The sequence below is a fragment of the Petaurus breviceps genome, unplaced genomic scaffold (genome assembly GCF_028583685.1).
Source record: "Petaurus breviceps papuanus isolate PSGF00001 unplaced genomic scaffold, PetGlider_PUasm1.0 688, whole genome shotgun sequence".
Classification (NCBI taxonomy): Eukaryota; Metazoa; Chordata; class Mammalia; order Diprotodontia; family Petauridae; genus Petaurus; species Petaurus breviceps.
In genome coordinates, this window is record NW_027186457.1 from 24,291,959 (window position 1) to 24,314,292 (window position 22,334).

General features: G+C 38.1%; 1 protein-coding gene across 3 annotated transcripts in view; it reads right to left on the bottom strand.

Moving 5' to 3' along the window:
• ATP11B (ATPase phospholipid transporting 11B (putative)) overlaps positions 1 to 22,334 on the bottom strand; it is a 144,170-nt gene that overhangs the window by 77,548 nt on the left and 44,288 nt on the right. For all 3 annotated transcript variants that reach the window (XM_069104796.1, XM_069104795.1, XM_069104797.1), the window contains exons 4-7: positions 19,995 to 20,075; positions 9,804 to 9,911; positions 9,467 to 9,595; positions 3,793 to 3,896 (exon numbers count right to left, since the gene is read on the bottom strand). In XM_069104796.1, the coding sequence (XP_068960897.1) occupies positions 3,793 to 3,896; positions 9,467 to 9,595; positions 9,804 to 9,911; positions 19,995 to 20,075 (422 nt within the window). The remainder of the gene's footprint in view (positions 1 to 3,792; positions 3,897 to 9,466; positions 9,596 to 9,803; positions 9,912 to 19,994; positions 20,076 to 22,334) is intronic.

Consider the following 22,334-nt stretch of genomic DNA (forward strand, 5'->3'; position numbering starts at 1 on the left):
TTGGGATGACCTGGGGATCAAATCAGGGGCTCAGATACTTAGCACCACATCCAGAGATAACTGGCCGTGTAACCTTGAGCAAGTTACTTAACCCCTATTGCTTTAAGAAAAAAAATTACTTTTGTTGGCTATTCACAGAAATTAATAGATGATGCAGATAGATATCTACAGACATACAGATATCTATGGTATTCCAGTCTCCTAATATACTATAGATAATTCTTGTGGAAAGGATGAGCTAGATGTGGACTAGAAGATAATACAATTAAATGAATTTGAGAGTAATTGAACAGCTAAACTATAAGAGACATCATTATCAATAGTAACTCAGGAGGCTTCTGGTGGAGTTTTCCAGGTATCTTTGCTTACCCCTGTACTTTCAAACAATTTTATCAATGACCTAGATAAAAACAAAGATGATATCCTTAAAATCTAACAATGACACAAGGTCCAGAAAGACAGTTAACACACTAGATAACAGTCAGGAACTGAAAAAAATACTGATGGGCTAGATAGAACATTGGGCTGAATTAATTAAATAAACCTGTACAGAGATAACTGTCTTGCCATTACATTTGAAAAATATTTTCACAAATATAAAAAAAAAGCATCATTATTAGACAGCAGATTATTATTGTTGTTGCTCTTAAAGATATAGGGGCAGGGGCAGCTAGGCAGCACAGTGAATAGAGCACCGACCAAGGAGTCAGGAGGACCTGGGTTCAAATATGGCCTCAGATACTTAACATTTGCTAGCCACATGACCTTAGACAAGTCACTTAATTCCAACTGCCCAGCTTTCCCCCCTCCAAAAAGCAAAACAAAACAAAACAAAAAAAAGATATGGGGGTTTGAATGGAATCCAGTTTAATATAGATCAGCAGAGAGGTGTGGCAGCAAAAAAGAAAATATAATCTTGGGCTACATCTGGGAATGGAGAGATAATCATCCCACAGTACTCTGCCCCAGTTAGCTACTTCCGTAATGTAGTGTTTAGTTGTGGGGCATCATTCACCATCCATCTTCTCTCTTACATTGTGCCCTATGGAATTTCCTTCCATAACAAACCCTTCTTCATGTTAGACCTCTCTCTTCAGCACTCCTTCTATCTTCTGGCACTTAATGAGACTAGCCTTCCCCCTAGATGACACAGTGCTCCTGGCCACCCTGTCCAGCATGGGCTATACCTTCTCTCATGCTCTCTCCCTGCTCCATACAGATATGCATGCATACACACACACACACACACACACACACACACCCATTGATATAGCAACCCTAGCTCCTCCACTGCTCCCTGCACAAGACAGTCCATCCTCTGAACTCCACGCATGTCTCTGACTGTCCTTCATGCCCAAAATGTTCTCCCTCTCCATATCCTGGCTTCCTACAATCCTACCTGCTCCAAAAAGCCTTTCCCAATCCTCTCTGTTCCTTCTCTCCAATTTATCCTGTATGTATATTCACACACACACACACACACACACACACACACACACACATCATTGTTACATAGTATCTGCAAATTCTCTTCCCCATCATATTCGGAGTGCCTTGAGAGCAGAGACTTATTTGTTTACTTTCTTTGTGTCCCCATCATTTAGCACAGTGCCTACAATACAGAAGGTGCTTAATAAAGATTTATTGGCTGGCTTGAGTTACTAAGTTCAACATAAAGGCTACTGGGATAAGCCATGTGAAAAATAACCAAAACTGAAGGAAGAAGCCCTATTTCAAACAGATAAATTTCAACAGGAAATTTTGCACATTTGAAAAGACTGCAGATTTTTTTCAAATTAATACAGTATATAGCATATAAACTTTTCGTTTTCTTTACAGGGTTTAAAATTTTAAACTAAAAATAAGTGTAATAAAATGTTGTGAAGGTATTCTTTGAAATATTATCTCTCCAACAAAAGAAAATGGACTTTCAAGGGAAATAATGAAAAAAACAAATGAGGGGGAAAATAGTATACATTGAGACTTCAAATTACACCATAGAGTAGTAATCATCAAAATTATTTGGAACTTGTTAAAAAACAGAAAAGTAAATCAATGGAACATAGTAGATAATAGACAAATGAACTCAATAATCCAATGTTCAACAATCTAAGAACACAAATTACTTGGTGGTAACTCCCTATCTGATAATGACTACCGGGAGAACTGGAAACAGTTTGGCTAAAATTAGGTGAGACCAACATCTGACACCAAACGTATGCCAAAGGGTATCAAAATGGATATATTAAATGAATGTTAGAAGCAATACCATTTAAAAAATGAGATACCTTTCATATCTATGGCCAAGAAAGAGAATTCTCAATGAAACAATTAACAAAAGTAATAAAAAAAGAAAGTTTAAAAAGATAATTCTCAGGCTTTTGCATGAATAAAATTCATATGCAACTAGAGTAAGAAAGGAAGTAGATATCTGGGGGAAAACTGCATCAAATATGTTTTATAAGGGTCTAATATCTAAGATATGTATGGAATTAATACTAGTGCATAAGGCTAAAAGTCAATCCTCAATGGATAAAATGGCTGAGGATATAAACAAACAGTTCTCAAAAGAAATGCAAACTCTTAACCAAATGAAAGACTACTCCAAATCACTATTAAGCAAAATGCAAATTAAAACAACTTTGACATTTCATTTTGAATAAATTATCAAGGATGACAAAAGGTACATGCAAGTTGAAGGGGCTGTGGAAAGATAATATAGCCATACTGTAGTTGCATCTCTGAATTAATATTAATCTGGAAAGCAATTTGGATTTATGCTACGAAAGTGACTAAATATTCATATCCTTTGGGACAGAAATGTCATGGTTAGACTAATGACACAAGCAGGTATATGATTTTTTAAAAACCCCACAACTTTTTTGTAGCAGAAAAGAACTGTTACAAAGTAGATGTTCATTGGTTGGGGAATAAACAAATTGTGGTATATGAAAATAATATCACTAACATCACTAAGCTGTAAGAAATATAAAGAACATATAAGCTATAAGAAATGATGAATATGAAGAATACCAACAATACTGATGCAAAGTACAGTAAGCAGAGCTAGTTAAAAAAAGAAATGTTAACAATGAAAATCACAAAACAACAAAACCTGAAACTAAATGCTTGTAACTATAATGACCTAACTTGGGCCCCCCAAAGGAGATATGAAAATGTACCCTCCCTCCCTTATTTACAAGAGCTGGTAACTAATGATGGGAAACACTACACACACCGTTAGACTTGATACATTGTTTTTTCTAAACTGTTTTTCCCTGTTCTTAATTTTCTGTCCCAAGGAATGTCACATCATGATTTACACGAATATAGGATTGTTTCAATCTTCATATTGGTATCTCCAGTGCCTAGAAAATAATAAGTGCTCAAAAATACCTACTGATTGACTGATTTTGCTGTTATATTTTTTCCTGATTTCTTTCAATGCTATGTCACCTGCTACATGAAGCCATTCTTAATCTCCCAGCTCCTACTGTCTCCCCTCTCAAAATATAGCGTATTGATTTTATGTAGGTACATGATAGCTCCCTTGTTAGAATGTGAGCTCCTTTAGGGTAGAATCTGGTTTCTGTCTTTGTATCCGCAGCAATTAGCATGGTGTCTGAAGACATAGTAGGAGCTTAAATGTTTTCTGACTGATTGATTTATCTTTTTGATTTTTTGTTATATGGATGGCTTTCTGAGGCATGAAGAAGACAGGGATATATTTAAAATAATGGTAATATAAAATTAAAAATTATCAGTAAAAACTTAAAAATTTTTTTAAATCACCTGTATAAGTCTGCTTCTGGCTGCTGGCATTCTATCACAGCTATGAGTGTGTCCAACTTGGCAACAGTTTGCAACACTGCTGTTTCTGGAACTGCCACATGTGTCTGAAAATAAAATAAAATAATTTCATAATAAAAAATACCATGATTCTTGGGGAAACTCAGAGACAGGAACTAAGATCCCAGAACTTATAAGTCACTTAGTCTAACCCCTTCATTTTTCAGGCCAAAAAACAGACACAAGATTAAGAAACTTGCCTGAGGTACACAGCTAGTGTAGCATAGCTGAGATAGGAAGATCTCAGGTCTCTTAACTTCCAGTCTTAAGCTCTTCACACTATACCATATTTAAAGGTATCTATTTGTTGTTGTTGAATTATTTTCAGTTGTGTCTGATTCTTTGTGACTTCATTTGGGGTTTTCTTGGCAGAGATAATGGTTTGTAATTTCCTTCTCCATTTCATTGTTACAGATGAAGAAACTGATACAAACAAGGTTAAGTGACTTGCCCAGGGTCACACTGCTAAAGGCCAGATTTGAACTCAGGAAGGTGAGGAAGATAAAGACTGGGGCCAAGGGCAGGAAGAGGATCCAGGGGGTTCCCTGAACTAGTGTAGAGGGCAGGAACAAGTTCACTCCCTAGTTCTAGGTCAGAGATCCAAGGTGAAGGGAAGACAGAAGATGCCCCTAGAAGTTTTGGAGAGGAGCAGTCACATGTCCTAAGCTGTGAAGAGAGCAAGAAGCAAGGAGCAAGTGGAGAAGCAAACAATCGGCAGTTGACCTATGGTGGACAAGGAGGAGCCTGCAGCTCTATCTCTCTGAAGCTGGAGAACTTTCTAGCTGAACAAGATTGGCTGAGTCCCACCAAAGTCTACCAGAGGTGGAGCCAAGATGGCGGTGTAGAAGCAGGAAAACTCCCTGCGCTGCCCCCATAACCACCTCAAACATCCATAAAATATGACTCTAAACAAACTTTAGAGCTGCAGAACCCACAAAGTGACAGAGAGAGACAACTCTCCCACTGAAGGCAGCCAGGCAGGCTGGCAGGAAGGGTCCATCGCACTGCGCTGGGAGCCAAGCCCAGCCCCACGTCAGCCCATGGTTTTAGCCTCAGGGAGGCTCTGACCAGCAGGGGCTGGAGTGGACCTCAGGAAAGTGGATCACCAGCAGCTGTGGCAGTTTCCAGAATTATCAAACCATAAATGCCCAAGGCAAAATAAAAGGTCAGTGTGGACTTTGTGGGAACAAGGGGACCAAGAGTGTGGCGCAGCCTCTGCCCCCAGGGAGAGGTGAGAAGCGGTGGAGATCCTGCAGCTGTGCAGCTGCTGCACGGCTACTTCAGAGCTCCTGACCTGCAGATCATAGGAGGACCAAGCAACCATTCAGAGGGTAATCACTCTTGCTTTGACCTGCTTGGATCTGGATCACTGTCTAGGGTGGAGGTCCTGGGTTGTGTGACCAGGTGCCAGAGCCTGTGGAGGCTTCTGAGAGGGCAGCCAACTAATAGCCCCAGAGGCTGTGAAAACCCCAGCTATTTGGGACAAAGCTCTCCTCTCTGGAAGCAGAGTTTTACTGTGGCAAAGAGCTCAAAAGTCAAGTAATGGAGTGGCAACATGAGCAAGCAAAGGAAGCAAGGCAATCAAACCTTAGATTCTTTTTTTGGGAACAAAAAGATCAAAACATGGAACAGGAGGAAGACAACCAAGTCATAACTCCTGCACCAAATGCTTCCAAGAAAAATATGAACTGATTACAGGCCATAGAGGAGCTCAACAAGGATTTTGAAAACCAAGTAAAAGAAGTGGAGGTAAAATTGGGAAGAGAAATGAGAATAATGCAAGAAAATCATGAAAAGAGAGTCAACAACCTGACTGAAGAAAATAACACCTTAAAAAATAGACTAACTGAAATGGCAAAAGAGGCCCAAAAAGCCAATGAGGAGAAGAACACCTTAAAAAGCCAAAGTCTACCAGAACTTCCAGTCAGGGACAATCCCACAGGAAAAGCATGTTCCTAAGCTCCAAACTTGGGTCAGAACTTTGCCCTCGATCATATCCCTTTGGGAGCACTGGACACTTGTAAATCCCTAGCCTGAGCTGTGTCTAGGGTCATTACCTCAAGAAAGGAGCATATCTCCTGGGCTCAAAATGTGGTGATCCCACTGCCAATGACTAAGAAAAGAGTGTGTTCTATAAATCTTTACAAATCTTTTCCATTTTTTTTTTGGGGGGGGGTGCTATTCCACCTCTCTTAAATTTCATTCTTAAATGTCTAGGTTAACTCACTTCTTGCCCTTTCTCTAACACACATTCTGCCCCCACTAGTTCTCCCCATTTTGTAGTGCTCACAATCTACCACCCTCCTCCTCCAGAACCAGCTAGGGCTGCATCACTGGTAGCTGCCATCTCCTTCCGTTCTGTACATCCTGAGCTGCGGCTGACAGCTCTTCTAGTCTCTTTTCATCTCTTTGTTGTAGTGACTGTTTACATCAACCAAACCTTCTTAAGAGATGATAGCCTGTGTCCATTCTCTTATCCATTTCCCACTTTCAGCCATCAACAGTTTAATAGGAGAGACGCTGCCTCAACTCTGCTTCACATTATCTTCCATTTTGACATTGGTTAAGATCTGCAGTATGAGAAATCGGGAGTCTGATGATACAGACACATGATTCAGAAATGACTCACATTATTAACCAGCTGTTTCTTGTCTATGAATGTGTAAGTGATCTGATTTTTTGTGTGACATTATTTGGTGCTCTTACCATCTTTGTTTTCTGTGGTGCCATTTTTCTACATCCTTTTGCAACATATTAGGGATTTTATATTGGAGTCCAAATGTGGTGGTTCCATCGTCACCAACAAAGAACAGTTCGTCTATTTTTGTCTATTCGTCCTCCTCCTATTTTCGGCCTTAAATGATCTCAGGATTATCTAGGCTAATTGAATCCTCACTCTTTCTCCAAGACATCTTTCCCCCTCCACTTTCTTCCCATTTTATACTGCTCAAAATCTTCCACTATTTGCCTCGAGAAGTTTTCACAAACGAGTTTACACTCCAGTGTTGTCCCCTTTATTCTCTGGAGTGTGGTTCTCATGTTTTTTTCACACAACACACCAGGAACTGAGGTGTTTGCATTTCAAATGTGACGGTTCCACTGTTCCATTTCACAGGCACACATTATCTCTCTGATGTGATTTCTGAATCTTCTCAGGCACTCCTGCTCATCTGGCTCTCTAGATAGGCATTCCTCGGCTTGCTTGGCGCTCCATGTTCTACACGGACCCTGCCTAGTATCTCGTCGTCCTCCTCTGGGCTCGTGTCTTAACAAACACGATTGCTCTTGAATGCAATACACCTTTGCTTAGCAAGGAAACAAAATCTCTGATGAGACTGGGGTGACTGGGGGCTCCCACAGCTTCTTACTGAAGCAGTCATCTTACTTTGAGGATAAATGGCACTAGCAACAACATCTTCCTTTACCATTGGTGGCTCAGTAGGTAGAATACTAGAATTGTAGTCAGGAAGACTTGATGGCAAACTCATCTTCAGACTTTTACTAGCTATATGAACGTGGGCGAGTCACTTAACCCTGACTGTTTCTGTTTTCTCAAAATGGAGAGAACAGCACCTACCTCTCAGGATTATTGTGAGGATAAAACAAGTTCCTATCAAGTGCTTTGCAAACCTTAAAGTATTATATAAATACTGGCTATTAACTAACTGTGATCTGGATTCCGTTTATTTGAGGTCAAAGAGTAGCTATTTTCACTGTACTTCTTACCTTTACACTTCCTTCTTACCTTTATCCTTTTTTTCATTCAATATCAATTCTGAACTTTGTTCTAAGTCAATCTGATGCCTACAGGCAGCTGTTTCCAAAATAATTCCCATATTGGTAACCAGTTCACTATTTAAATAGTAGTACAGATCCCAGAAATTCACAAGACACAAAACCCAAGAAGGATCCAGCAAGTAAACCCATATGATATCTATACATGTACAAAATGTATATACAAAATGTACATATGTACAAAACGGGAGACATATGTACAAAATATGTGTAACAAACAAGGAGGCCAACAATTTGCAAAAAGACAAATTTGACATCATAGGTTCAAGTGCTACTCAAATGCCACCTCTCTGAGACACGGAGCAAATTCTACATTCTTAAAGGCTATTTAATAAAGTATAAGTTCTGAGATGTTCTATCATGCTGGAGAAACTTTTAGTTAAGGTCCAGGCAACAAATCATATAAATCATATGTACTTTCTTTTTTTTTTTTCTTTTTTTATTAAGCAATCAGGGTTAAGTAACTTGCTCAAGGTTACACGGCCAGTTATTTCTGGGTGTGGTGCTGAGTGTCTGAGCCCGGGATTCGATCTCCAGGTCATTCTGACACTGGAGCCGGTGCTCTTACTCGCTGTGCTACCTGGCCGCCCCTCATATGTACTTTCTAGGGACCAACTTAATTACATTTGTAGAGACTCATCACCATTAGATCAGCCATTCGGCAAAGAATGCTTAGACTATTATCAACCAAGGATGAAAGGAAAAGTATAAGAAGCCCTTCATTGCTATGTAACCCTTTTCTACATCCAAGGTGGCAGTATCAGAAAAGGAAGTAAAGCTACTAAAAACAACATAGTTTTTAAGATAGCACATAAGCATTAACTTAACTGTTAGCATTCTAACAGTTTTCTCTATATGTGAGATATCTGTCCAATAATCAAGTAGTAGACACTGTGCTGGAGAAATAATCATGACATTCTTACTATAAACAAATCCAAGTGGAAAGAAGGAAATTGAAAGAAGAATGGCTCACAGGTTTCCTTTAGAAAAACAAATAAACAAGTTGCTCAAGTTAGTTTTATTGTTAAATCAAAAGCAACAATGAGTATCATTTTGTGAGACATTTGGCATCTCATATTATAATGCTTATAATAAGTATTTGTAAAAACATCACCATAAAAAGAAATATTTATCCACTAGTATGTGTTACAAAGGATGAAGTAGAGCTATAATCTGAAGAATTTAATATAAAACCCTCCAAATTAAATCAAAACACATTAATATTCAATGACTTCATTGTAGAGATAGGCATAGGGGATGATAAAAAAAAAACGTGTTAGAAAACTTTTTCAGATATAAAACACTAGCAAAGCCAAAAGGATTATCAGTTATATAGCAAAAAAAACCTTTTATATGTATGAAAATTTTCTTGATGAGGACAGTTGGAAGGTGCTAGGCATGGTGCATGGTTGGCAAACAAGCATTTATTAAATAGCTACTGTGTGTGAGATGCTGTGCTAGGAGATGGGGATCCAAATATAAAAGTAAGCACACCAAATAAAGTGCCCATCACTGGAGGAGTTCAAAAAATAAGATGAGTGACCACTTGACAGAAATTTTGGAGAAAGAATTCATGATTTGCGGACACAAGTGGATTAGATGACAGCAAAAGTTCAATCTAACTCTACGATTCCATAATTCTATAAAATGAAAAGCTAAATATAATTTAACTTTATACTTCCATAAGACCTTTATAAAACAAAAGAAAAAAATCTGTCAGATTATGTATCTTGATTTGGGGTTTGGAAATATGTTCACTATCCTTAAATCTCATTAAATCCTACTCAATGGAACCAACACAAATATTTAAAGCTACACACACCTTGAGGTTAGTTTCTCCATCCAGGCTAGCAGTAGTAACGTGGCATGAACCATCCCCTCTGTCTGAAGACAGAAGCACCAAATCAGCAGGAAAAATCTCATCTTTGGCAATTCTGACAATATCCCCTACCTAGAAATAAAAAAAGGTTTGAAAAATTAAATTAAAATGTCTAAAACTGCCTAAAAATAATTTTTAAAAAATCTCATTATACCCTAAGCATAGAGTATCAAAGAATTTCAATGGGTAAAATTTTTTTTAACTTAAATCATAAGAAGATTACAATTCTGAGTCAAGTCATCTCAAATCTACTACTTTCTTTTATTCACCAGATGCATACCCGAATGTTTTTTGATCTAGTTTTCACAAGGCCACCACTTCGAACAACATAAACAGGAGCTCCATTTACTTCATTATCTGATTTGTGTCGTAACCAGTCTTCGTATCCCTATAAATACATGAAGATCAGAAAAATGAATCCACTGCTGGTATTATTTGATATAACACTATCAATTCTTCCTTTGTTCCATTTCTCATACACACCCCCCTCCATATCCTGACACTGCCACCACCCTGCCACAGGCCCTCCTCACTTCACGCTTGGGCTACTTCAATAGCTGCTCGCTGCTTTCCCTGCCTCTACTCCATCCTCCACTTACCTGTCAGGCTAATTGTCCTAAAGTCCATCTGACCATGTCACTCCCTCTATGCAATAAACCCCAGTGGCTCCCTATTATCTCCAGAATAAACGATAAAATCCTCTGTCTCTTAAAGCCCTTGCCACCTAGCCCCTTTCTATCTTCCCAGTCTTCTTACACCTTACTCTGTGATTCACTGACACTTGCCTCCTGTCTCTGGGCATTTTCACTGGTTGCACACCTTCTGGGAAGTCTCCTCCTTTCTTAGCTTCCTTCTCAGATAAAATCCTGCCTTCTTCCAGAAGCCTTTCCAGGTCCTTCTTACTGCCAGTGCCTCCCCTCAGATCACCTCTATGCTATCCTGTATAGATGCTACCTGTGCATAGTTGTTTACATGTTTTCTCGCCCCTTAGATTGTGAACTCCCGGAAGGCAAAGACCACACTGACCTTTCTTTGTATTTCCAAATCTTAGCCCAATGACTGGCACACAAAAAATGCTTGCAATCATACACAATAGTAGAATACTGATATTAAAAAGAAGGGCCTTTTATTTTCTCCAAGAAGCCTGAAGTCACTAAAGTGGTGATGCAATTTCCTGAAGGGAATTCAACCTGTTCTCTATCACTGAAACTAAAGAATCTTGTATGATATGAACCTCCATGTTGGAGGAAAGCCTTTAAAATCTGTATTTTGCCCTACCAAGTCAAAACCTTACAAAATTTTTTTTGTAATTAAAAACAAAAGACACAGTGAGATCTTTCTGTTTTGCTCCTTTCTATCAACAGGTTGACTGTGAAGATGAGGTGTTCAGTAGAAAATGGTTTGCTAATGCCTCCCTGTTCCTTCCTCTTATTTCCATTTAGGATATTCTCTATACTAGACAAAGATTTTAGAAGAGACTCAAAGAAAGTAGACAATGAGACTGATAGTTATGGATTTTCTATCCATTGCCCATTGGTGGGTACTGCTGTAACTCATAATTTTTTCCCATTCTTTGAATATCTTTCCCTTTTTGAGATATCTTGTGAAGTGATTACTCAGTGCTTTCCTAACTGTGTTGCCTTGAGTACAGAAATCCTGTGGAAATCCCGTGTGAATCTTGGCTGCTGGGCCCATCAGTCTTCCCATTGCCATTTTCCTAAGAGTCATTCTATTTCTTCACCAGGCACCCTCTGCCTTGGGATGTTAGAGTCCAAAACAGGACCTGACCTCTGACAGGTGCTGAAGAAGAAAATACTGTTACAGAACTGATGACACACAGACTTCAGTCTTCATTTTATGTCTCTCTGTTGTTCTGCCAGTTTCATTTATGAGTGCTCTGGCAATGACGTAACTCACTCAGTCTTATATCAAACTTTCTACAGACTTATTTTCACTTTCACTATTTTATACAGTGATAATTCTCTTAGCCTTTTGCCAAATCCTTACAAATAAGTTTATAATCTAAACTGGTATTGGTGGGGTTTTTTTTTTTGGTCTTTATTAATTTGTTTGTTTACTTTTAGTTTTTTACAAGATTCAGTTCCACAATTCCTTGAGTTTCAAATTTTCTCTCCCTCCCCTCCCCCACCCATGGCAGCATACAATCAAGTACAGGATCTGCAAATACTTTCACATTAGACATTAGTCAGGTTATAAAGAAGGATTGTATCAGATGGAATGAACAATGGGAAAGAGGAAACAAAACCAAACAAGAAAAAGAAAAAGAACAGGCAGTTTGCTTCAATCTGCATTCAAACTCTGTTCTTTCTAGTTCTTTCTCTGAATGTAGACATCTCTCTCCACCATGAGTCTTTTGGAGTTGACTTATAACCCTGCATTGCTGACAAGAGTCCAGTCTATCAAAGTTGGTCATCACACATACATTGTGTCTGCAATTGTTTACAAATTTCTCCTGGTTCTGCTCTTCTCATTCAGCATCAGTTCGTATAAGCCTCTCCAGGTAAATATGAAGTCCATCTGTTCCTCGTTTCTTTCTATGTCTCTCTTACATCTTGTAATTGGAGGTTGAATTTTCCATTGAGCTCTGGCTTTTTCATCAGGAAGGTCTGGAAATCTGTCATATCGTTGAATGACCATCTCCCATCTCCTTGCCTGGAAGAATATGTTTAGTTTTGCTGGATAGGTTGTAACCTGAGTTCTTTTGCCTTGTGAAAAATCATATTCCAGTTCCTCTGATCTTTCAGTGTAGAAGCTGCCAGATCCTGTGTGATCCTCACTGTGGATATCTGAATTGTTTCCTTCTGGCCGCTTGTAGTATTTTATCCTTTACCTGATAGTTCTGGAATTTGGCCACAATATTTTGTGGACTTTTCGATTTGGGATCTCTGTCAGGAGGTGACCGGTGGATTCCCTCAATATCTATTTTACCTTCTGGTTCTAGTATTTCAGGGCAGTTTTCCTTGATGAGCTCTTGGAGGATGTTGTCCAGGCTCATTTTTTCATCATGATTTTCTAGTAGGCCTATGATTCTCAGATTATCTCTCCTGGGTCTGTTTTCCAGGTCAGTTACTTTTCCATTGAGATATTTTACCTCTTTTTCTAATTTTTCATTCTTGATGTTTTATTTGACTGATTCTTGGTTCCTCATAGAGTTATTTGCTTCACTTTGGTTGATTCTAGTTTTTAACGAATTATTTTCCTTGGTTAGTTTTTGAAGCTCCTTTTCCATATCACACATTTTTCTTTTTAAGGAGCTGTTTTCTTCATTATAATGTTTTTCTAATTTTCTAATTTTGATTTTAAAAGAATTATTCATTTTATCTTCTATCTCTCTAATCTGGTTTTCAAAGTTCTTTTTGAGCTCATCTAAGAATGCTTTCTGTGCTTGAGACCAGTTCCCTGTTGAGGCTTCAGCTGTGGGTGTGGAGTCAACACTGTCTCCCTCTGAATTTGGTTCCTCCCACTCACAATAGTAGGGCTCCAGAGTCTTTGTCTTTGCAGTCTGCTTTTTACCCATCTTGAGGCAGGGCCCTAGCCATGCCCTTCCTCTAGGGTTCCCAAGTCTTTATTGTTTAAAGTTTTGCTTTGGGGCAATAATTACTTATGTTTTCAGGGTCAAAGGTGGGGATTGTAGCAGCTGGGGTTCACTCTGCCATCCTGGTCCCTGGAAGTCCAGATAGGGGCTTTTTAAATTTCCAGGCTGTGGGCTGGTAATCCCAGGAGTAGCTGCTGGGGGTCTGCCAGGGGCCCTGCATTTGACTCTTTACCAAGCTCTGTCCAGTCCCAGCCCTGCAGTGATAGGCCTAGCAATGGTCCTTGAGGTTGGTGGGTCAACTCATCACCACATTGATCAGGACTCGTAAGGCCATTTGTGAGCCCCATCATCTTCACCGGTATTGTTTTTAGTGAGGACAATACTAGTCCTCTCTCTACTTGGCAGAGATCAAGTATGTCCTAGACAAGGCAATTTCTGGGCTCTTTTGGCCTCTCACTGTGACTATATATCAGTTAAAACTTTCACATGAAATAGTGATCACAAGGATCAACAGATTTTCCTTTTTCAAAACCTCCCAACTTCTCAGCATTGACAGTTCACCTAAACAGATAAGGATAAAACCACTGCAATTGTTTACAATGTCATCTCATCTTTTTCTACTAATTTCACTTGGATTTTGACCTTTACTCTAACTAGTCAAGGACTGGTCTGCACACAGACAGTTAATTCTGTTATTACTCCTATATCAGGAAGCAGTCATTTCTTGATTAGATTTATTCAATTTCAGTTTTTGGTGATATTGCTTGAGATCATTATGTCCAGCACTCTTTTCTATAAGATAGTATTCATGGTATACAGACAAGGGGATCCTCAGTACTTTACAAGCATTTAGATCATGTTCATTTCTCAAAATGAGCCATGTTTTCCAATATAGAATGTGGGATAGTAGAAAAAGGCTAGATTTGGAGTTAGGGATCCAGATTTAAATTCTACCTCCACAAGGTTTTAGTGACCTTAATTTGGGTCTCAACCTAAGGGTAGAAATGTATAGTGTATAGTAGTACCATGTTACTTCTCTTCCCTTTCTTTTCCCCTATTTCTTTGGAAACTGAAAAATTCATCAGATATCTAGATGTAAAACAAATTTGTGAGACCCTAACTTATTCTGCTACCAGTGGATTACACAAAGAGTGCAAATTTCCTCTGCAAAATTATATAATACTAAGCAGGGAAAAACAAAAGGTTATGAATACTGTGGGTTAATAATAATAGTTTGTATTTATATAGATCATTTTAAGGCTTATGAATCACTTTCTTTATAAACACTGTGAGATAACTATAATGTACAAACTAAGTGTTTAACAAACACTTGATGAACTCAACTAAGGTTGATGAAAGTATTGCCCTTATTTTACAGTTTAGAAAATCAAGGCCCATATTAACTGGCTTGTACATAGACATAGTTGGTAGGTGTCAGAATTGGAAATCAAACTTTAGGAGCTGGTGAACAGCTCCACTACACCTTGCTACCTATTACAGACAAGTTCTAATGAGCAGTAGCCTACTGACAAAAATGGGAAGTCATTCAAATGGTGTACTGTAAAACCAGTTTTATTATTAAAGCTCATCAGTGAAACTCTTTTTGTCCACTACATGCCCTTCCTAATTTTCGCTGAGCTGCTAACAGGTGCTATTCCAGAATTCTAGACTCCCCACTTTATTGCTAGTTCAACCTAGAACTTGGTCCTGAGGCCTGTGGGGCAGGTGACAGAAGGTCAGGTCAGGATCAGAAGACGGAGGCCAGGAGCTGCCCATGGCTAGTTCTGTAAGGATGAGTGAGGTCCTTAATCTCTGAGAGCCCTGATTTCCTCATCTGCAAAGTGGGAATAATAAGGACTAATTATGAACTTATTATCTATTTTGATCTTCACAAAGGAACTGTGAAATAAGTGGAACATATAAGGTAAACAACATCATTCCTAACAAGAGTACAAACAAAAGTTCCCTTAGGACTAAGTAGGAAATGATGACAAGAGCTACACTTTTCTTTCCTTTTTTAAAAAATTATTTTTAATTTCCAAAATTCACTTCCACAAGATTTTGAGTTCCAAATTTTCTCCTCATGTCTTCCCCTGTGTACCCCAAGATGGCAAGCATTCTGATTATCCCTTCCCCAATCTGGCCTCCCTTCTATTACCACCTCCCCCCTCCTTATCCCCTTCCCCTTCTATTTTCTTATAGGGCAAGACAGATTTCTATACCTCATTGACTGTATACCTTATTTCCCAGTAGACCTACACTTAGAAATATCACCTGAGAGAGCTGGAAAATATATGTTTACGTAAACATAACATTCCCTGAGAGCCTTTATTTTTCACTCAGTATGTTCACTAGATTCCCTTGTCTCCCCTTTGATTTAGAATGTCATTCAAAGAAAGGAGAAATCACAATAATATGATAAAAAGACATAGATACAGGTAAGAATTGTCTTGATATTTTCTGGTAAAGCTACTGTGTCCAAGTTCTAACCTATATAAAACCTATATTATATTTAAAAATAAAGCCCTATGCAAAAACCAACTTTAGAAATCCATAAAAAGAAATACGAACACTTAACAATTTGTTCATGTGTAAAAATTCATTGCCAATTTTTATAGGTCACATACCCTGAAACATATGTTTTCAGGCTTACATATCCCTTTAAATTTGTAAGATAACACACTGATAGTGTTAGCGAGCAATACCAAATTACAATTCTTATTTAGAAATATTAGCTGTGCCAAGGGAATAAGATATTAGAAAATGGGTTGGCAACTTTTTGAGAGAGACATTCTTTGAATAATATTCTTAGACTAACTTTCTAAAGAACCATACACATTTTTTAATCTATCTAGTTTTTTAAGTCAAAGGATTATGAATTAATTAGTAAATCAACAAGCATTTATGAAGTTCCCACTGTCGTGCCAGGTACTATGCTCAGTACGGAATATACAAAGAATCAAACAATCAACTCTCTACAAGGTCTTCATATCCTAATGGGGAGAAAACAAGGACATGAGTATATTAAAAAAAAAAAAACCAGAGAATAAATACAAATACAGGGAGAAGGATTCTGTGGAGCAGAGGGAAGGAGGGAGGACATTCCCAGAATGTGGGATGACTAGCACAAAAGCATGAAAGCTGCAAGGTCAAGTATCTTTATAGGGTAACAGAAACCAGTCTGGATGGACTGTAGAGTCTGGGAAAGTGAGTAACATACAATAAGGCTGAAAAGATAAATGGGGGCCACTGGGCAAACATCCACAGTGGATATGGATGGTGAGTCCCAGCAAAGGAGGCTGAGGAGTGTCAAATAGGTAAGAGGAAAATCAGGGTCATAAAAGCCCAGAGAGAACAGTGTCAAATGCAAGAGAAAAGTCAATAAGGATGAGGACTGAGAAAAGACCAACAGATTTGAAGTTATTGGTAACTTTAAAAAGAGAAATTTCAGTTGAGTGATGAGGTCAAAAGCCAGATTGTGAAGGGTAAGAAGTGAATGAGAGGAGAGGAAAGGCAGACATTGAATGAAGATTGCTTTTTTTCTAGAAGCTTGTCTGAGAAAGAAAGAAGATATATAGGATAATAGCTTCAAGAGATAGTCTAGGGTCTAGGAAAGAATTTTTTAGGGATGTGGGAGACTCAGACAGGCTTGAAGGCAGTAGGGAAAGAAACAATAGATAGGGAGAGGGTGAAGAATGAGGTTGCAATCTGCTGGAGAAGATAGAAGGGAAATGGAATCAAGGGCATGTGTAGAGGGGGGTTGATCTTGGCAAAGAAAACAACTACTTCTTTGTCAGAAACTGGGGAAAAGGAGGAAAAGATAGGGGACAACATCAAAACGTTTTGGGATAAAGAGAATGGGAGAGGAAAGAGCTCTGTTTTCTCAGTAAAGTAGAAGGTACATTCCCCAACTGATCAAGAGAGGCTAAAGAAAGGTATGAGAAGTTAGAGGAGGAAACAGTTTCTATCGTCTAGTAAGATAGGGAGTCAATTAGGGAAGAACAACAGAACCACCTTCCCTGAATATGGAATAATGTTAATTTAGAATGTACCCAGTCAGCACAGCTCTATTTGTCAGCATGAGTAGGAACAAGGGGAGCAGATGGTGGAAGTAACTGAAGGCTGAGGTCTGGTTCGTAGATGAGTGCGTAAAGGATAAAGGATGGAAGGACTCAAGAGCAGAGGACAGTGCTGGAGTTAGTGCCAGAGACCCTATGCTACCTTCCCCTTTACTGGCTCAAATGAGGCACATAAACCAAAGTAACAGAAGTGACACTATAGAAGGGTCAGAGAGCTGGAGGGTTTCCAATGTGCTCTCCCCACTAGCTCATCGGCACAATGAGGTTATCAGATGAGCCATTTGTCAGCTCTGAAGGCAGGCTGCCCTATAGATATGAGTTAAAGGGCGAGGCAGAATAGGGTAAATTATCTCACATAAAAATGGTGGAAAAGAGCTTTTACAATGGAGGGCAAGACAGTGGGGAACACCTGAACCTTACTCTCACTGGCACTGGCTCAAAGAGGGAATAGCATACATACTCAGCTGGGTATAGAAATCTATCTTACCCTATAGGGAAGGAGGGAAAGGGGATAAAAAAGGAGGGGGCTGACAAAAGGAACAGCAGACTGGGGGAGCTAGTAGTCAGAAGCAAAACACTTTGGAGGAGGGACAGGGTGAAAAAAAGAAAGGGAGAGAATAGAGTTAACAGGGAAAATAGGATGGAAGGAAGTACAGTTAGCAATCATAACTGTGAATTTCATTCATTCATTCATTCATTCATTCACTTTTTGGAGGGGCAATTGGAGTTAAGTGACCTGCCCAATGTCACTCAGCTAGTAAGTGTTAAGTGTCTGAGGCCGGATTTGAACTCAGGTCCTCCTGACTCCAGGGCCAGAGCTCCACTCACTGTGCCACCTAGCCACCCCTGTGAAAAAAATTTTTACAGAAAGTTTCTCTGATAAAGGCTTCATTTTTCAAATATATAACTGAGTCAAATCTATAAAAATAAGAGCCTTTCCATAGCCAATAAAGTGAAAAGATATGAACAAGTTTACAGATAAAGTAATCAAAGTTATCTACAGTCATATGAATAAAAGCTCTAAATCTCTACTGATTTGGAGAAATGCAAATTAAAACAACTCTGAGGTACCACCTCACACATATCAGATTGGCTAATATGACAGAAAAGGAAAATGATGGGTGTTGGAGGAGAAGTGGGAAAATTGAAACACTAATGCATTGTTGGTGGAGTTGTGAACTGATCAACCATTCTGAAAAGCAATTTGGAACTATGCCCAAAGGCTATGAAACCATGCATGTCCTTTGACTCAGCAATATCACTACTAGGTCTGTATCCCAAAGAGATAAAAACAAAAAGGAAAAGGTCCTATATGTACAAAAATATTTATAGTGGCTCTTTTCTGGTAGCAAAGAACGGGAAATTGAGTGGATGTCCACAAATTGGAGACTGGTTGAAATGTTGTGGTATATGATTGGTATGGAATACCTTTGTGCTATAAGAAATAATGAACAGGATATTTTCAGAAGAACCTGGACTTATATGAACTGATGCAAAGTGAAATAAGCAGAACCAAGAGAACATCATACACAATAAGAGTAACACTGTGCAATGACCAACTGTGAAAGACTTAGCTATTCTCAGTAATACAGGGATCCAAGGCAGTTCTGAAGGACTTATAATAGAAAATGTTATATATCCCCAGAAAAAGAACTGATGGAGTTTGAATACAAATCAAAGCGTACTTTTTTTTAGCTTTGTTTTTCAGGGGGGGGAGGTTGTTTGGTCTGTGCTTTGTTTTACAAGATGGCTAACATGGAAATATATTTTACATGACTACACAAATATAACCTATGTCAAATTGCTTGCCTTCTCAATCAGTGAGAAAGGGAGGGAGAGAATTTGAAACTCAAAAATTTTTTAAATATGTTAAATATTGGGGGAAAATAAAATACTGAATTTAAAAAGAAATAACAACAAAAGAAGGCTGTCCTCAGGGAAGGAGATAGGAAGGAGTGAAAGTAGAAGAGGGAAGAGTAGAAATAAATTTGAGTCTAGATAAACACCAGTTTAAGAATAAAGAGACAGGGGTGCTAGGTGGTGCAGTGAATAGAGCACTAGCCCTGGAATCAGGAGGACCTGAGTTTAAATCCAGCCTCAGACACTTAACACAAAAAATAGCTGTGTGACCTTGGGCAAGTCACTTAACCCCAATTGCCCTCCAAAAAAAAAAAAAGAAGAAAGAGACAAAGGTGGGTGGGGATCTACAGAGAGAGGTCTATGCTAGGAAGAGTTCAAGAGAGCCCTTTGCCTGGGCTGTACCAGCACAACACCTTTTTGTAACATACTGAAATGTTATAGTTATAAAGCTAATTTAATAATTACAGAGTTACAAACGAAAATATTTACTGACAATAAGTATATGACACTAGATGTCTGAAGTCTATATGCACTTTCTGAATTTAACAGGCTTTCAAATACGGGAAAAGGGAATGGAGCTGTTATTTCATAGGTATAGGAACTCCTGGGTAAGTAAACACTCCCTACTAGTAGATTCTCAGCAACTTAAAGCCTACAAGAATTCCCTGCAGCCTCAAGGCCACAGGTTCCCCATCCCTGCCTAGAGCAATTCACTCTAGAGTTAAATGACTTGCCCAGAATCACACAGCCAGAATGCTTCAAGAGGGCACTTGAAACAAGGTCTCCCTAGCTGAGGCCCACTTTCCAGAAACTATGCCAAATTACCTTTCTTTTCAAAAGCAATAAAAAATAATGCTTCTTCCTTACTCAAATTATTTTCACAATACTATACAACAATTTACTATATAATAGAAAAAAATTAGGAACTTACGAATAACTTCTGGAAAAGTGATAATGATGGGAACCAAACTCATACCTGCTTGATGGCGGTTACAGTTATCACAAAGAATAACGGAAGTCCACTGGTAACAGGACTAGTAGGAGTATCAATCATAAGCTGTAGTTAAAAAAAGTTTTTTAGAATGTTATGTTTTTAGATGGCATGTTTTGTTTTTTAAAAGATTTTTTCTTATTACTATAGTTTTTTTATATCACTTCACAATATATCCATTCCCCCTCCTCCACTCAAGAGAACTATAACTAATTTTTTTAAAAAGTGTGAAACACATTCTCCTCTCCTTTCAAAGGAATACACATTTTAAAAAACAAACGTACGTGTCTGAATTCTCATTGTAACTAATTCCACGCACGAGATACAAAATGCCAAATGAGATCCTAGTGAAAAATAACACAGGACTATTATGTAATATGTCTAAACCTACTATCCCATGTGTTTCTATCTTTCTTTTGACTCATAGTTACATTATTTAATTTTTCCCCAATTACATGTAAAAACAATTTTAATATTTTTTTTTCAATTTTTGAGCTCCAAATTTTCTCCCTCCTTCCCTTCTCCCCCATTGAAAAGGCAAGCAATTTTTGACTTGAAGTCACATAGAATACTCAAAACATTCTGAGGCATGGGAAAGCTTTCTAAACAGTAAAAAGTTTCCATAATCCAGGACGTACACTGGAGCTCCTGGATACCTGCCTGAGACAATTACAGTCTTTCAAACTACACCATGATATTTCTTTGTAGCACAAAGTACTAGTACTAGTTCTAACTAGCAAACCACAGTTCCTACAATGACCTTTTTTTTTTTTGTCTCGAGTCAGTCCTGACAATTTGGGTAGTTAAGAACACAAGAGGATGACACATGCTGTCCTCAGTCTTGGGAAAATCTGAGACTAGATCCCACCACTGATACTACCCATGTGATCGTGGACAAGTGAGAGCTTCTCTGTCCTTCACTTTCCCCATTTACAAAATGGTAATAAAACCCTGGAATAGAGTCTTCATCCTCACATGGATGGCGTGAAGCTGAGTATGCCAAGCACTTTATCAATTTTAAAATACATAAACAGGAGAGCTATTATTATTAAGAATGGTAATAATACCCAGCCCATATCACTTATAAATCATAACTGAAGTTCAATTTATATCTTTTAGTTCTGCATTCCAAAAAGTCAGCCTGATCAAAAACCTCCCTCTAACTGTATTGCTAAATTTTTCACTAAACCAGAGCTTATGCTCAGTTCAAGGATGGAAACTGGTGACCTGTTTCTAGCAGTCCTCAACAGCATTCTTTGTTTCTTTTGTACTACTGCTAATGTGAATTATCATACTGTACACAACACTAAAACTCTGAAGAGTCTGGCAAGTTCAAATTTCTGAAGCATTAGTAGGTGAGACAGTACTCACAGAAAACAAAATAATTATTTAAACATCTGAATATTAATAACTGTTCATCTCAATTTTAAGTGCAAACATTTCAATATGAAAGTTTCAGAACAAGTTCTAAACTCAAAAGAAAAGCTGTTGAGCTTATACAACAAATATAAATTTCGTCTGTTATACTTCAAAGACATCCTAATAAGTGAAATAAGGTAAGGGCAGAGGAAGAATAGTAGAAAATGAATCAAACCAATGTAATGCAGCTCACAAAGAACAGAGATTCTAATTATGAGACAAGTGTGACTAGGTGGAAGAGCCACGCTCCTAGGAAAATGAACAATGTCAACGGTGTAGATGTAGGTGGCATGTGCGTGTGAATACATAACGCCTTAAAAACTAGCAGTCTGATTATCTAACTGCCAAAAGTAAGCTTGTTCTGTATTTCTTAATAAGGGATAAAGAGGCATTCTTTCCTGTGAAATAGGAAGATAATAAGCTCAAATATTTATGCATTTTGTGTGCATAGGGGCTTTTCTCAAATATAATTTCACATTCACAAAAGACAGAAAAATGGGCAGATGACTGGCCAGAAAGTAGCATGTCATGCATATTAAATTTTATAGTATTTATATTCTAACATAAAAATTTTGAAAGATGATAGTCTAAATTTCTGCCTTATAACTTAACAATACTTGGGAAATAACTTGGTTTTATTCTTCATTTCTCCAGGTCTTTGCACTGTTTGTATCAAAAAATTCACTGCTAATTTTGCTATTGCTTTTTATCGAATAAAAAAAATTTAATTAATCCCAAGGTTGATAAACTGGCTCCTAAAACCAAATAATTTAGATATGGTTCACAGTTTAACATACCTAGAAATAACCACTATTTTTTCAATTCTCTCACAAAATATTTTCAAAAATCTTCCTTTAAAAATTATTTTTTTCATTAAAAAAAAAAAAACAAGCAAAATAAAATTAA